The sequence below is a fragment of the Phytophthora ramorum genome (assembly GCF_020800215.1).
Source record: "Phytophthora ramorum isolate Pr-102 chromosome Unknown Phyram_PR-102_s0001, whole genome shotgun sequence".
Taxonomy (NCBI): Eukaryota; Oomycota; class Peronosporomycetes; order Peronosporales; family Peronosporaceae; genus Phytophthora; species Phytophthora ramorum.
Window position 1 is genome coordinate 5,115,164 of NW_027150647.1, and position 13,775 is coordinate 5,128,938.

Here is a 13,775-nt window from a genome sequence, read left to right on the forward strand (position 1 = left end):
CAAACGCATCCGACCAGGTGAGAATTACTCGTTGAACTACGTATTCTCTGCTTCATGCTAGCAAGCTGATCGAAGTTGGCCCCCACCAGTTAGATCGCAACGATTCGGGTGACCCTGTCGTTGCCGACAATCATCTTTTCCTCGAAAAGTTCGGGTTCGGTCTTATCACTCGCAACCGGGATACGGCGCGAAAGCCCTCGGAGCCGGCAGAACGAATTCGAGTGCAGCGAATCAGTTGACAAAGTCGACCGCAAATACTTGCTTGAGCCGTACGAATAGGAGCCATCCCCGTCCTTGTGGTTAGGAAGCGAAATCGAGTCCGTACTCTTGTAGAACGCGAAGAAGGCACGCGGATTCGAGTCGTGCTCGAGGAACTCTTCGAACGTCCCTGCCGACGAAGACATGCTATTGGTGCCGACGTTCGGTGACAGCATCTTCGAGACTTGCGGTGAGAAATTGGCAAATCGCTTGTCGATACTGCGCAACCCCATCACGCAGCGGAGACAGAACTTTGTCTGGCAAATTGCTGTAGCCTCTGCAGTTCTGTCAGCACGACTACTTCCACAGGGCACGGAACGATTAACGTAGCAGGTCTTGCAGATCACGTCGCCACACATCCGGCAGTGGTGTCGTCGCCGTGCCACGAAATGAAACTTGCGACTGCAAATGGTGCAGGACGGACTACGCTCATCAGGTACCCAGTTCTCGCGGAGAATCGGCGTCTGTTTTACGAGGTTCTGAGAGTCGATCACGAGTGAAATGTCGTTGAGTACGGCCATGTTGAGCCGGTGCTGAGCGTGCGCAAAGATTGCCGACTGGTTTGCCTCACTAGCTCCCATAACGAAAAGCTCCGAGGTCGCCTTGAGAGCGCCTGGTGTTGGAACGACTAGCATCGTGCGCTTCATTCGCACACGTTTCAGTTTGTTAGACCCCGACAGCTCAGGACACTCTGGCACATCCACCGAAGCGAAAGCCACGAATCCAACCTCGTGGCCTTGGTTGTCGGTGGTGTAGCCCACCATCTCGACGAAGCAAACATCGCGCTTGCCGGAGAAAGTGTCCTCGACCAGCCATTTGATGCCCAAGTAGCTGTCCTTGGTTGCACGGATTGTGCGAAGTACGACACCATCAACGATCGATGGAGACAGCAATTTCTGCTGTTGGGCAAAGTCGGCCGAGTTGACTGCATGGTGCAGACCTACAATGTCGCGGTAGTTGCCCTGGACGTGGCCGAAACAGCGGAAGGATTCCAGTGGGGGATTCTGTGGCCCCCTGTGGCCACAAATGGCGCCAACCGTTTGGCGCAACGCAGGTTGTTTGGCTCGGCGAGTCCTCGTACTCCGTCGACTTGCGGCTGTGGATCTGCGCTCGTTCAAGTTGCACGCCGTTGCTCGTGTGGTCTTTTCTAGAGTGGTCGCCCATGACGAAGTTGAGCTGAACGGGTCGGCTCCACGGCGCTTGAAGGTCTTCAGGTGGCCGAGTGATCCGACAAAGCGCCACTCCGAATCTAGGTTGTCGTCTTTGGCTGTTTGGACGGAGCGGGCCAGAATAGCATCTTGCACCTGCTGCTTCATCATGTTCTCGAGTTTCTGCGCCTGGTGTGACGACAGCGACACCGCAGAAAACGCCTTCGAACTGGAAATTGGCATGATACTTGCACTGAAGTCGACGTTTGACAATGGCTACCCTTCACGACCCCAATCGTATTAACAGGGGGTGTGCTCGTGCTCATTTGTCTGCGTCAGAAGCAGGTGGTCCAGAAAATGAGGGCAAGTGGGCTTTGCATCCAGAGGGGATCAGTACACATGGTAGAAAATGCGTGGCCGCTAATAATACGGTAGAGCAACATGCTTTGTGACAAACTAGGTAAACATCACGTTGAAGTATTTGGCACAGCAGTTTGAATGATGACCACCGGATACCTCTTCTTTGTGCAAAGGCACACGGAGGCGATTCAAGCCACGAAATAATGGTTTCCGATACTTTGCCGTGGTTGAATGAAAGTGTAACATGCCACTGCAGTTTTTGAGCCATCTATTTGATGTAACTTGCCACTGCAGGCTCAAGAGACCCTAGGCTTTGTGTAAGCTTAGTCTACATAGGCTGAGCCAGCTAATGTTCACTGGATCACCTAGCAAATCATAGATTTTGGAGGTGCAGCTCCAGCACTCGACTCTGCAGAACTTGGTTGCAGCATCCGTACGCTTACGTTCATCATACCGTGAAGTGCATTTGAGGAATTGAAGGGTTGCATTATTATAGCTTCACGGGGCTTGCATCCGCCCACATCTCCTTCAACTACTAAACTACCATCAGCCCTACTCTGCTTCTTTCACAGGGGCTGTAAGCAATCCGTGCCCTCGGTTCATAAAGCTGCGTTTGGTACCTTCCTTTGGTTACCCGCAGTTTGCCTGAACAATCCGTCAAATCGCGACAATCCGGCAGAACTTGTCCATGTTGATAATCACCTTCTCCTCAAACATGTCGGACACGCTACCGAGGCTAGCAGTTGAGCTGTGGCGACTCAGTTGTGATAGCCCCCGAAGTTTGCTGTACGAGTCTGAATGCGACGGGTCCACTGATAACGAGAGTCGCAAATACTTGGAGACTCCACAGCCATACGAAACCAAAGACCCAGCGACGGTGGCTCGATTGTTGGTGTCCTCTGTCTCGTTATCGGTCTCATTGCTGGAGTGATTTGGCTTCGGGATCTTATAGAGTTGATCCAGATCCAAGGTGCGCTTCTTCTTGGAGCCGCGCTTAAAGTACGTGATAGAGGAACCGCGAAGGTTTGACGTTGGCGACTCGTGCTCGACATTCGCCTTTGACGAATTCAAGCTGTCCACATCAAGTGAGAGCATCCTGGATATTTGCTGAGCGTACGTGCCCAACCGTTTGTCCACGTCACGGAGGCTCATGACACAGCGCACACAGAACTTTGTCTGGCAGATCACCGGTTCATCGGTAGGCTTACAGCTGTATCCATCATCCATGTCCACGCCAGGCACGGCGCGGGTAACGTAGCAGGTCTTGCAGACAACATCGCCGCAAAGTCGGCAGTGGTGCCGCCGCCGGTACATGAAGTGAAAGTTGCGACTGCAAATGCTGCACGAAGGACGACTCTCGTCAGGGACCCAATTCTTTTGGAGGGCCAGCGTTTGCTTTGAAATGTTCTGCGAGTCGATCACGAGTGAAATGTCGTTGAGAACAGCCATGCTGAGTCGGTGCTGAGCGTGCGCGATGATTGACGACTCGTTCACCTCACTGGTCCCCATGATGAAAATCTCCGATGTTGCCCTAGGCGTGTCCGCAGACGGAATGACTAGCATCGTGCGCTTCATCCGCACACGTGTAAGTTTCATCGAGCTCGTGAGCTCTGGGCATTCGGGCATATCAACCGAGGCCATGGCAACATAACCGACCTCCTTCCCATCCGTGTTAATGGTATAGCCCACCATCTCGACGAAGCACGTATCGCGCTTGCCTGCAAACGAGTTTTCTGCAAGCCACTTGATGCCCAAGTAGCTGTCTTTGGTCGCGCGGATCGTGTGTAGTACTGCTCCATTGATCACCACCGGCGATAGTAACTTTCGCTGCTGGACGAAGTCAACCGAGTTAGACGCGTAGTGTGCGTCCACGATATCACGGTAGTTGCCTTGAAGACGACCAAAGGTGCGGTAGGACTGGAGCGGTGGGCGGGGGTCGAGTGGGTCGCGGCGTCCTACCGTAGCTCCAACGGTACGTCGGTAGGTAGGCGAAAGCCGTCCGTGGTGGCTACGAGCGCTGCTTCTGCTACGCATTGACCAGATGTATGGTCCAGCACTAATACGGTCGTTCACGTTGCAGGCTGTTGCCCGCGTGCTCCTCTCCAGTGTTGTAGCCCACGACGAGGTCGAGCTGAAGGAGTCTGCGCCATGAGTCTTGAACGTCTTGAGCTGGCCAAGAGAACCCACGAGGCGCCAGTCCGAGTCCAGCTTGTCATCGTTCGTGACTTGGGCAGTGCGGGCGAGCAGGGCGTCCTGCACCTGCTGCTTCATCCTCATCTCGAGTCTTGTTGCTTGGGACTGAGAGAGCGACACCGGCACGAACGCCGCCGAGGTGGTGGTCACCATGACGAAGGGCTTTGTCACTTGCTGCACCGAGCTCGAAAGTTAGGAAATGAGACAACAATGTGGTAGCACGGTCTCATTCATGGCCGAGTGGAGAGCGCTAATAAGCGTGTGTGTTGTTGGGCCTGCGACAACGGCATGTCGCCTCAAACGAGACTTGGCCGGAGGCTATCTACAAGACACATGGCAGGATGAGTGGCGCTGCTCAGGGTGCCGGATTACCCATGTTGACGTGCCCGCGGTGTCGACCCGACACTGCCAGCAGTTTGGACGCAGCCACAATGAACCCTTGACCGAACCACGATATATGTCGGAGAGGGGACTTTAGATTGATCGCAGATTCATGTAAAATCCTCCACTTCAAGCGCTCGACACCATCACAGTCGTTTTCCCATGGGCCATCTCGATTTGGCGCAGACTGCGGCGTGTTGAGTCACAACTTCTCGCGTGTTCCTCGGCGTCGTTGATGCGTTGGCGTCACCACAACGTAGCGGGTATCGCTGACACGAAATCTCCATTTTCCGGACTTGAGGCCTTCATCTTGTGGAAGAGTGCACAGCCGAACACAAGTAGCCGAGTCTGAACTCTATCGCTCCTACTCGATTCTTTTCACAGCGGAGCACCACGCTTTGCTATTGGTGCTTGGATTGCGTCCTTTGAAGCTCTTGGAATTCATTGTTGTCCGTTCGACCTTCGACATTCAAGCCTCCGTAAAAGCGATCGGGTGCCAAGATGTACGGCGTGGTGCCGACATATCCACTGCCCATATTCTTTTGTGCGATGAGTCCTCGCCCTTGAACCCGCTGGCAAAGCATATTATAGCTAGCTCCATTGCAACCCATGCTTCCTTTTTCTTGAGAGGGTTCGCGATGTGAAAGCGGATGTGCTTAGACTGGAACGCGATCGGGCATCACTACTGGATAGGTATTGTTCCCCTGAGCAACTTGCCTGTCTTCGAATCTCTATTGTTGAAGTTTTCATTATGTTCCGCACATGACATTGATGTTCGTGGCACTAATTGGTGTTCTTGTACATTTACAAGGTGGCGATGGTTTCCTATTAATAGGCGATCGGCGATCTCTTGGGGCGCTGGCACACCCAAAGCCGCTCGCCATGAGCTCGTTCGAGGCTCCTAAGCCCGCGCACTCCGGTCCGCGCGTGGCGGCGCTGGGCAAACGCCCGTCGCTCATGCACCGCAGCTCCGACCCCGAGTTCAGCGACGCCGAGCTCGACGGTACGAGCGTCTCGACTAGCAAAATGCATTTAATCTTTCGCGACAAAAGCTAATTAATTTCTGTTCTCTAGACGCCGTAATTATGGGCGAGAACGCCGTGTGGGCCAACCTGGTGGAGCCCATTTACGTCGAGAAGGACGTGGAGATCTTCCGCCCGACCCTAAAGGACTCGAGCCTGCCCGTGTACTACGCCAAAGGTTGGCTGCCGTTCTCGGCCGATACACTGTTCGACGCGCTCATGGATGCTCGATATCGCAAGTCCTGGGACAAAAACGTGCATCAGGTGCACGTGGTGGAGCACCAGCACGTGAGCGACGTCCTGTACTTCGCATTGAACCTGCCGTGGCCGCTGGCCAACCGGGACTACGTGTATCGACGCCGAGTCAAGTTCTACCCGGACCAAACGGCTTTCGTCGTGCTGTGCCAGGCCGCGCACCACGCCAATGCGCCGTCCAATGACGTCCGTGTGAGGGTGGAGACCTGCTCACTGCGATTGTGCATTCGCGGCGTTTCGAGCTCGAACAACGCCTGCGACTTCCACCTTGAGTACGAGGACGACACCAACTTCAGCATTCCAAACTATGTGGTGAACATGCTGCTACATACGATGATGCCTTCGTTCATGACGGAGCTGCGTAAGGCTTGCTCAGGATACGCCGACTACATCAAAACGTTGGACGACAATGGCGTGCAGAGCATACCATCCCAAGTTGTGCGTCATCGAAGTGCTGTCACGGCTGCTGCTTCAGTGACGGGCAGCGTAAGCTCCGTTGGGAGTAAGAGTGCGATCGGTGCTTCTGTGACTGAGGAGCGAAAGCCTACGAGAACGAGCCCGCGCCCGAGAAGCAGCTTGTTTTTCCGAAGCAAACGGCCAAAGAGGAAGCCTGGGCTTGTGCGCCGGGAAACGGACGAGCATAGCAGCATGAGCGACGATTGGGATGCGGACGAAGCTCCTCGCAGTGAGCCACCTACCACTCGAGATATCCGGCCGTCCTCCATATACAGGTCGCTTTCGACAGATGCTGAAAGCAACGGCCTAGGCTCTCACCTCAACCACTTGCCGTCCTCCAACAGCTTCAACTCGACGTTGCGACCCAATGGACCATCCTCGGTGTCTGAGTTTTCTCGTGCCAGTTCCGTGGCATCCGCTCGAACCGCCTCGCGAAGCGTAGATGGTCTATCCACAGTCTTGGATGATGACTTTGCCGTCACGTTTCATAAGCAGAAAATCGGTCTGCACTTGGAGACTGACCTCTTTTCGAACAAGGTGCTCGTAGCTTTCTGCGAGAAAGAAAGTGAAGCAGCGGGATGCCGCGAGCACATCGAACCAGGATTTCTCGTGACTTCCGTGAATGGCGTGTCAGTGAGCGACTTCAATTTTACAGACATCCTCGGTGAGATCCAGCAAGCGCCACGGTCACTCACGCTGGGGTTTACTCACCCAGACCGGGAGTCGTCTCTTCAATATCGGCGCTTCAAGGAGCCCCACAATGTGTTGAGATGCCTCGTGTCTCGAGACGAGAATGATTTGCTATGCGCGTTACGCCCACTGGATGAAGACGCGGCGGTGAGCGCTGTTCTCAAGTGCGACTTTGTTGCACCTACTGCCACACCTGCTCCTTCCAAAGCAAAGTTGACTGCTTGTAGCAGCAGTCCAACACTTTTGGTATCTCCGTCCTCGGAACACACAGCACCCACTCTACATCCTTCTGCGTCCTTGCCGCAGCCAGGCCCAGAACGGGTGCTCGTACCCGCGGGGTACTTAGTCTACGAGATTAATGATTCGTACGTGTTAGATGTGCCTTTTGCTGAAATTGCCCACTTGCTGCGTCGCAGTGGCGATGCTTGTGTGGTGACATTCAAAGCGGCTATGGCAGTTGTCGGCGGGAACAAGCGGCGCTCTTTAAAAGGCCGACACAAAATCTCCAGGCGGCTGTCGGGCGTGTTCAGGAGGAAGCGCAGAGTGTCCGACGCAAGCATCACAGCCAGTATGAGCTCAAGTTCGTCGCGAGAGTGGGGAAGCGGGAGGGGTCTATCGTCTCGACGTAGAACTGAAAGTTCTGACCATGAAGCAGCACAAGCTACTGATGCGAATGCGGACGCCTGTGGCTTGAAAGATTATTCCTCGGTCGTAGTCACAGCGGAAAACATGGACTGGGTGTGGCAACAGGTGCAGCTTCTGAAGGCGACGGAGCGCATTTTCTCTGCTGCCCTCCTGATTGATCGCCTCGAGGCTTTCTTGTCCGATACTGGCAGCGCCAACAAGATCATTGCAGCCGCTAAGACAAGGGTATTGCGGGCGATGCACGATGAGCTCGAGTTGCTTGAGCACATCAAAGAGCGGCGAGACCAAGGTGTAAAGGCTCTAAAGGAATTCAGTGATAAAGAGGGCGACGATGAATGGCAGTTCGGGCAGACAATGCTGGGTGTGACCACCTCCTGGAAACCCGACGAGGACGGCTCGGTATGGATCAAGTTGGAAGGTCTCGTTGACGGTGTGGACATATTTAACACCATATCTGTCATCCGCGAGGTGGATCTGTACAGCGTGTGGACTCCGTTTTGTGCACAATCGCTGCTGCTGCAAAGTATGGGCCATGTGGAGCTAGCGGCATATTTGGCTATCTCGTCTCCGTTTCTGCAGCGCGACGCCATCATTCGGGCGTTCGGTATCAATGCTGTCTATGAAAACCGCTGTCTTTTGCTGCTTGGAGGATCCGTGGACGTATCGTCGGTGGCAAGCTCTGTCCCGGTTCCTACGTTGCAAGGATGGAGCGCCGGGCGTATGGAGATTAAAGGGTTCCGCGCACTAATCGAGCCTCTCACACGAATGCAAGCTCGCGCGTGTATCGTGGCCAACATCGATCCGAAGTGTGCGATTCCAAAGCCTATGCTGAATTTCGGTATCAAGAAGATGGCTGGCATTCTGCTGTACCTTATCCGAAAGGAGGCCGAGAAGATTGAGCACGATCTCAACAAGCCGTCCGCGAGCGCCGCAAACGAGCATCTTCGTCGCATTAACAATGACCCAAGCGGCTTCTACACGTGGCTGAGGCCCATCGTCGACAAGTACTTCGTCGACCAACGCAACGGCGATCTGCCAGAACCCCTCTCTTTGACGACGGACACTTCAGGTGAATGGACGACGGATGCTGATGCTCCTCGCTCAAGCGGAAGTAAAAACACAAGAACTGGCAGTCCGCGCCTGGCAAAACGACGAAGCTCGACTCGGATCGCCGCGTTCCAGCGTCACGCCGTGAGCGCTGCATCCATCAACAACGCCGCCAACTCTGTCGAGATCCCTCCCACCTCTTCTAGCAAGTACTACTGGAGCGACTACCTGCACGACTTCACCATTTGGCCGTACCTACTGCTATTTATCTTCGCCAAGACGTCTGCGGGGCTACCTCTGCTGTACGCGTGCTTGCTCAAGTTCGTCTTCACCTGCACCTGCACGTGGCTCGCTGTGCCCGGCGCGTTCCCTCGAGCTACGCGGCAGTGGAAAAGAGCGCGCAACGACCTGGAGCCGCTGCGGCGGCAGTGTGTCGTGCTGGCCGCCATCTGCGACGTACTGAGCTCCTACGCACTGCGCGTCTGGGCCCGCTGGGTGCAGTGCTATCTCAGTGCTCTGATGCACGGCTCGGCCGCCACCGTGATCTGCTTTTCTCGTTCACCATCGGAAGTGCGCGAGTCCGAGCAGTTTGCGCTGCTGGCCTTCTGCTTTCTCTACGCCAGCGCCATCGTCGGCGTGCAAATAGCAGTCAACATCTAACTTGTCCATCTTGAAAATCAACGCCGAACGAACTTCGTACAGCAACAACTTCAACTTCAACTATATCGCACTTAAACGAACAATTTGTAGCGTACTTAAACGAGTACTTCTACCACACGACGATCCACACTACACTTAGCGGACTATTAGTGCCAGAAGTGCGGTGCTTATACATTGTCAACAAGATGGCCAAGGGCGAGTCGGCGCCCGCTTCGGGCTGGAAGCTCAGCCCCATGCGCTTCATGCAGATGGCGCTGGCCACGACCGTGCTCTTCTCCGTGGCCTACATGTACCAGTTCGTGAGTGTGAGCGTGTCGCTGCGCTCATCAGGTGACTCGGAGGACTCGGAAGGCGGTGGCCTCGTGCGCAACCGCGTGCTGGGCCACTCGGTGCTGCATCTGCAGGGCTTCGAGGCCGGCCACAAGTTTGTGAGCGAATACGACGTGGAGGCGCAGGGTCCCCTCTACATCCTCGTCATGAGCGACGTCGACGCGGACGGCAAGTACTGGTGCCCGGACTGCGAGCGCGCCAAGAAGCCCGTCATGGACGCCTTCAACCGTGCCCCGCGAGGCTCGAGACTCGTGGAGATCCGTGTGGGACCCGAGTCTTATTGGGCCGACTACATGAACGACTTTAGACAGAACCAGCTCTTCTATCTGGACCACATCCCCTCGCTCATGCGGTACGAGGGCGGCGGCAACTCGTCCACGATGCTCACCGAGTCCTTCTGCACGGACACGGCCTTGCTGGACTTTGTGTTCCGCGTCAACAAGCCCCTGGCGGGAGATCCCAACAAGAACAAGGTGCTGACCATGTACTCGCCCGAAGAGGTGATGAGTTACTTGGGCACGTACGACAACTCGTTTCCGCTCTTCCTCTTCTTCGTGTCTGGTTACCACGAGTTCAATGGACGTCTGTGGTGTCCGTACTGCGACCGCGCGGACGTGGCCGCGATGCACTACTACAACTACACGGCGCCCGACAACGCCGTCATGGTGCGCGTCATGGTCGCCGACACGTACAAGAAGTGGAAGAAGAAGAAGAACCCGTTCAAGCAGCCCGAGTTTCAGGAGAAGGTGGCCCCCGTGCGGGGCGTGCCGTTCCTGGGCTTCGTTAAGAAGGACCTGGCCGCCAACAAGATCAACGTGCACCAGTTCATGCCGGACTACCCGGAGCTCGGCAAGCTGCAGACTTTCTTCAAGAACAAGCCGCGCACGGCACGGCCCACGTAGATTCCAGCGGGCAAGTGACCCCGAGTCATTGGTACTGCAGCGGTCAAACATCGATTAATGCCCATACTAAAGAGATTGTTGAAGCGTGTCGGAGCAAGTTGCAAGGTCTTATTGCTGTTAGAAATATATCACAATCGTTTAGAAATACGCGTCAATTGCACAAATGGCTTCGAGCAGCAATACTCGGCGGGGCTCACATGGCGGCGTGAGCCTTTGGCTGCGACGCAACGTGTGGCTTGTGGCGGCAGCGACCTTTGTAGTCATCTACTGTGTCTTCATGGTGCGCACCACCATGTGGGCGCACGCGTTCCAAGAGCAGGAACAGGAGCAGAAATCCGGTCAAGTGGTCGGGGATGGCACCGCCATGCGCGAGGCGATGGCTGCGCTGAGGGATATGGGCGCGTTGAGAGCGGAGAACGCGCAGGAGGAGGCGGAAGAGCAGGCGGAGGAAGCGGCGGAGGACGGACGCGAGCAACTGGTGAAAGGGGGAGGAGAACAGGAGGCCGTGGGCGAGGAGGAGGTGCACAACGCACACACAGCAGCGACGACGGGGCCGCGACTCCGTACGGCCGAGGAGGAAGACACAGTGGCGTACGATGACAAAGTCCCGCTGGAAGATGCTGGAGAAATCCCGATGGTTGGGGCCACGGCGGAGGTTGAGAAGGAAACACCGATGACGGACCACAGGTGGACGGCGCTCGATGACTTGCCGATTGCTACAGAAAACACGGGACCTAAACCGGAGACAGCGTCGATGAAGAACAACAGCGGTCACTTGTGGACTGATGTGGACAAGCTACCCGTGGCCGGAGAAGGCATGAAGCCGCAAAGGCCACAAGTACCTGGTGCGATTGTTACAACTGATACAGGTGCTGCAACACAAGAGAAGCCGATTGCGTCGACATCGAGACGCTTTGACAAGTCACGACTCGTCTTGGAGACGCTGCAGCAGTCGAACAGCTCCATCCCGTTTGAGAAGCGACACCACACACTTTTCGGGTTCAACGCCACCATGGCATACTTGCAACTTTATACCAAGCCTGTTGGTTCACAGGAGCAGCTTTTCCTGTTCTTCACATGCAGCGACGACAAGGGCGGTCGAGATGACTGGAGTCCCGTGTGCACGGAAGCTCGCGAGAAGGTGTACGCTACGTTTGCCAAGTCACCTTCTACGAATCGCCTCGTGACGATTCACGCGGGACCACTCGAAGACTGGAAACATGGGAACGCTTTCACTGACGACAATGATCTTCGTCTCAAGGCCATTCCTACCATAATGCGATGGGATGGCGGTGCGCCCGGATCACTGCGCTCGACGTGGGGTGTACTAGTGGACAAGTCAGTCTTGTTCGAGCCGCTGCTGCGCTATCTCTTCCGCAACGCCGACGAACAGGACCAGCTACTGGCGAAGCCAGAAGTGGACACCAAGGAAATCGTGACGCTGAGGGGATACCCGCAGTATCGAACGTACATGGAAGCTTACGCTAAGAACGGAACGCCGTTCCCGCTCTTCATGATGATGGTGTCAGGCCGGTTCCAGCGCAACAACCGCCTTTGGTGTCCGTGGTGTCGACAGTCCGAGATGCCGGTGGAGTACGCATTCTACGCTTACGCGCCGCCCGATGCCAAGCTCGTCCTCGTGGAGACCTACGACAAGTACAGCGAGTGGCGGGATCCAGAGAACGAGTTCAAGAAGGACCCGCAGCTTGCGATGAAGGGCGTGCCATGGTTCTACCGCGTATACCCAGGTCCGCCTGGTCAACCACTTACATACCAGCGAGTCAAGCAAAAATTCTACATGCTTGAAGCATTGCAGCGCGTCTTCGAAGACTCTAGGTGAGCGACATGTTGTAACGTTAGCGGAGACTCTGGTGGACCAGATACTTAGAAATTGTAAAGGCGCAAATCAAAGCAGATGCCGATTGTGCGGTACGTGGCAGGCGAACCGAACACTTGCTCGTCAGCGCTCAAGGATGCCGCCGAAAGCGGGAGGACTGCGCCGTGCCGCCAGCAGCGCCCGGCGGCGGCGATGGGTGATGGTCGTGGGCGCCGTGTTCACGCTGTACTGCATGTTCCTCTTCCAGGTGCGTCTGTGGTCGGCCGCGAGTCACGCGGACCTGCGAGCCAACGTCATCAGCGCTGAAAGGGGTCCCGTGGTCATTGATCGACCGCCAGTTAAGCAGGACGAGGACTACCGGCGCGAAACGACAGAAGACCAAGAAGGCGACGTCGACATACAGGTTGGCAACATTTTTCAGACGGCGGAACCAACCCCTGCTGCCGGTACAGAGGAATCGGTCGTGAACAAGCAGCAAAATCTGCGTGGAGACCTACTGGCAACCCCAGGACCTATTATCGTTTCGACGCCGGAGCCCACTGCTGCACAAACCGTGACCCCAGTGCCAACGTTTGCAGCTCCAGGTATTCCAGTGTCAACTGCAGGAGCAGTTCCTTCTTTTTCGAGTCGTCACGACGTGGTGTCTGGATACGATGCTGCCATGGCGTATTTAGCAAACTACACGACACTCGAAGATTCCGATGAGAAGCTCTTCCTGTTTTTCGTGTGTGGCAACGGACAGGACCAGCAGACGACTTGGCGTCGGGTTTGTGTGGACGCTTCGGAGCTTGTGTACGATGTGTTCGCCAAGTCTCCGTCGCAGAACAGACTGCTGACTATTCACGCAGGGTCGAAGCAGGACTGGTCGGCACCAAACCCATTCTTCAAAGACAGCGATTTAAAGGTCAAGATGATCCCCGCACTCATGGAATGGCACGGAGGTTCCCCTGGGGCGAAGCGGGCCACGTCCGGTATGATCATTGAAGAGAGCTTACTGTACGAACCGCTGCTCCGATATCTGTTCGAGAACCAGGACGCTCCGGACCCGCTGCTCCTGCCGGAGAATACAGCATCAAAAGAGATCGTCTTGCTAAAGGGATACAAAAACTACCGCCACTACATCGACGCTATCGCTACTGGAGAAGACTCGTCGCTCACTCCTCCTGAAGGGCCGATGTTCGTCTTCCTGATTGCAGGCCGACTGGAAACCAACGACCGTCTCTGGTGTCCATACTGCCGGTACTCTGAGACTTCTGTCGAGTATGCATTTTACGCCTTTGCGCCTTCGGGCTCAAGGCTAGTGAAGGTGGAGACGGTGGACTCGTACGGGATGTGGAAGAACCCTGCGAACGAGTGGAAGCAAGACACGGCGCTGATGGTGCGTGGCGTGCCGTGGATGTACCGCGCGAACCTCGACACGGAAACGAAAAGTTTCACCTTCCAACGAGTGAGTGAGCGCTTCGACCACCCGGACGCGCTGCGAGGCATCTTCCAGGGCTGGAAGAACCCCGTTTAGCATAGACTTCAATAATGTAGTCGTGCCAATGCAGCAATTTAATGTAGCCATGTTGGTGTCGTTTCCAGGTGGTCG

General features: G+C 55.5%; 6 protein-coding genes across 6 annotated transcripts; 4 read left to right on the plus strand and 2 right to left on the minus strand.

Moving 5' to 3' along the window:
• Positions 1–89: 89 nt before the first annotated feature.
• Positions 90–1,649, minus strand: KRP23_1307 (1-phosphatidylinositol 3-phosphate 5-kinase fab1; the record flags this gene model as incomplete). Its single annotated transcript, XM_067883631.1, has 1 exon — positions 90–1,649. One exon carries the CDS (start codon positions 1,647–1,649, stop codon positions 90–92), a length of 1,560 nt encoding a protein of 519 aa, XP_067751879.1.
• A 774-nt stretch (positions 1,650–2,423) lies between these two features.
• On the minus strand, positions 2,424–4,112 carry KRP23_1308 (putative 1-phosphatidylinositol 3-phosphate 5-kinase; the record flags this gene model as incomplete). The annotated part of the gene is made up of 1 exon (XM_067883642.1): positions 2,424–4,112. The coding sequence occupies one exon, from the start codon at positions 4,110–4,112 to the stop codon at positions 2,424–2,426; it is 1,689 nt and encodes a 562-aa protein (XP_067751880.1).
• A 1,110-nt stretch (positions 4,113–5,222) lies between these two features.
• Positions 5,223–9,115, plus strand: KRP23_1309 (Phosphatidylcholine transfer protein; the record flags this gene model as incomplete). The annotated part of the gene is made up of 2 exons (XM_067883653.1): positions 5,223–5,343; positions 5,415–9,115. 2 exons carry the CDS (start codon positions 5,223–5,225, stop codon positions 9,113–9,115), a joined length of 3,822 nt encoding a protein of 1,273 aa, XP_067751881.1.
• Positions 9,116–9,300: 185 nt separating this feature from the next.
• Positions 9,301–10,347, plus strand: KRP23_1310 (Thioredoxin domain-containing protein 17; the record flags this gene model as incomplete). The annotated part of the gene is made up of 1 exon (XM_067883664.1): positions 9,301–10,347. The coding sequence occupies one exon, from the start codon at positions 9,301–9,303 to the stop codon at positions 10,345–10,347; it is 1,047 nt and encodes a 348-aa protein (XP_067751882.1).
• A 163-nt stretch (positions 10,348–10,510) lies between these two features.
• Positions 10,511–12,187, plus strand: KRP23_1311 (uncharacterized protein; the record flags this gene model as incomplete). Its single annotated transcript, XM_067883675.1, has 1 exon — positions 10,511–12,187. The coding sequence occupies one exon, from the start codon at positions 10,511–10,513 to the stop codon at positions 12,185–12,187; it is 1,677 nt and encodes a 558-aa protein (XP_067751883.1).
• A 133-nt stretch (positions 12,188–12,320) lies between these two features.
• Positions 12,321–13,700, plus strand: KRP23_1312 (uncharacterized protein; the record flags this gene model as incomplete). The annotated part of the gene is made up of 1 exon (XM_067883687.1): positions 12,321–13,700. The coding sequence occupies one exon, from the start codon at positions 12,321–12,323 to the stop codon at positions 13,698–13,700; it is 1,380 nt and encodes a 459-aa protein (XP_067751884.1).
• Between the last annotated feature and the right edge of the window lie 75 nt (positions 13,701–13,775).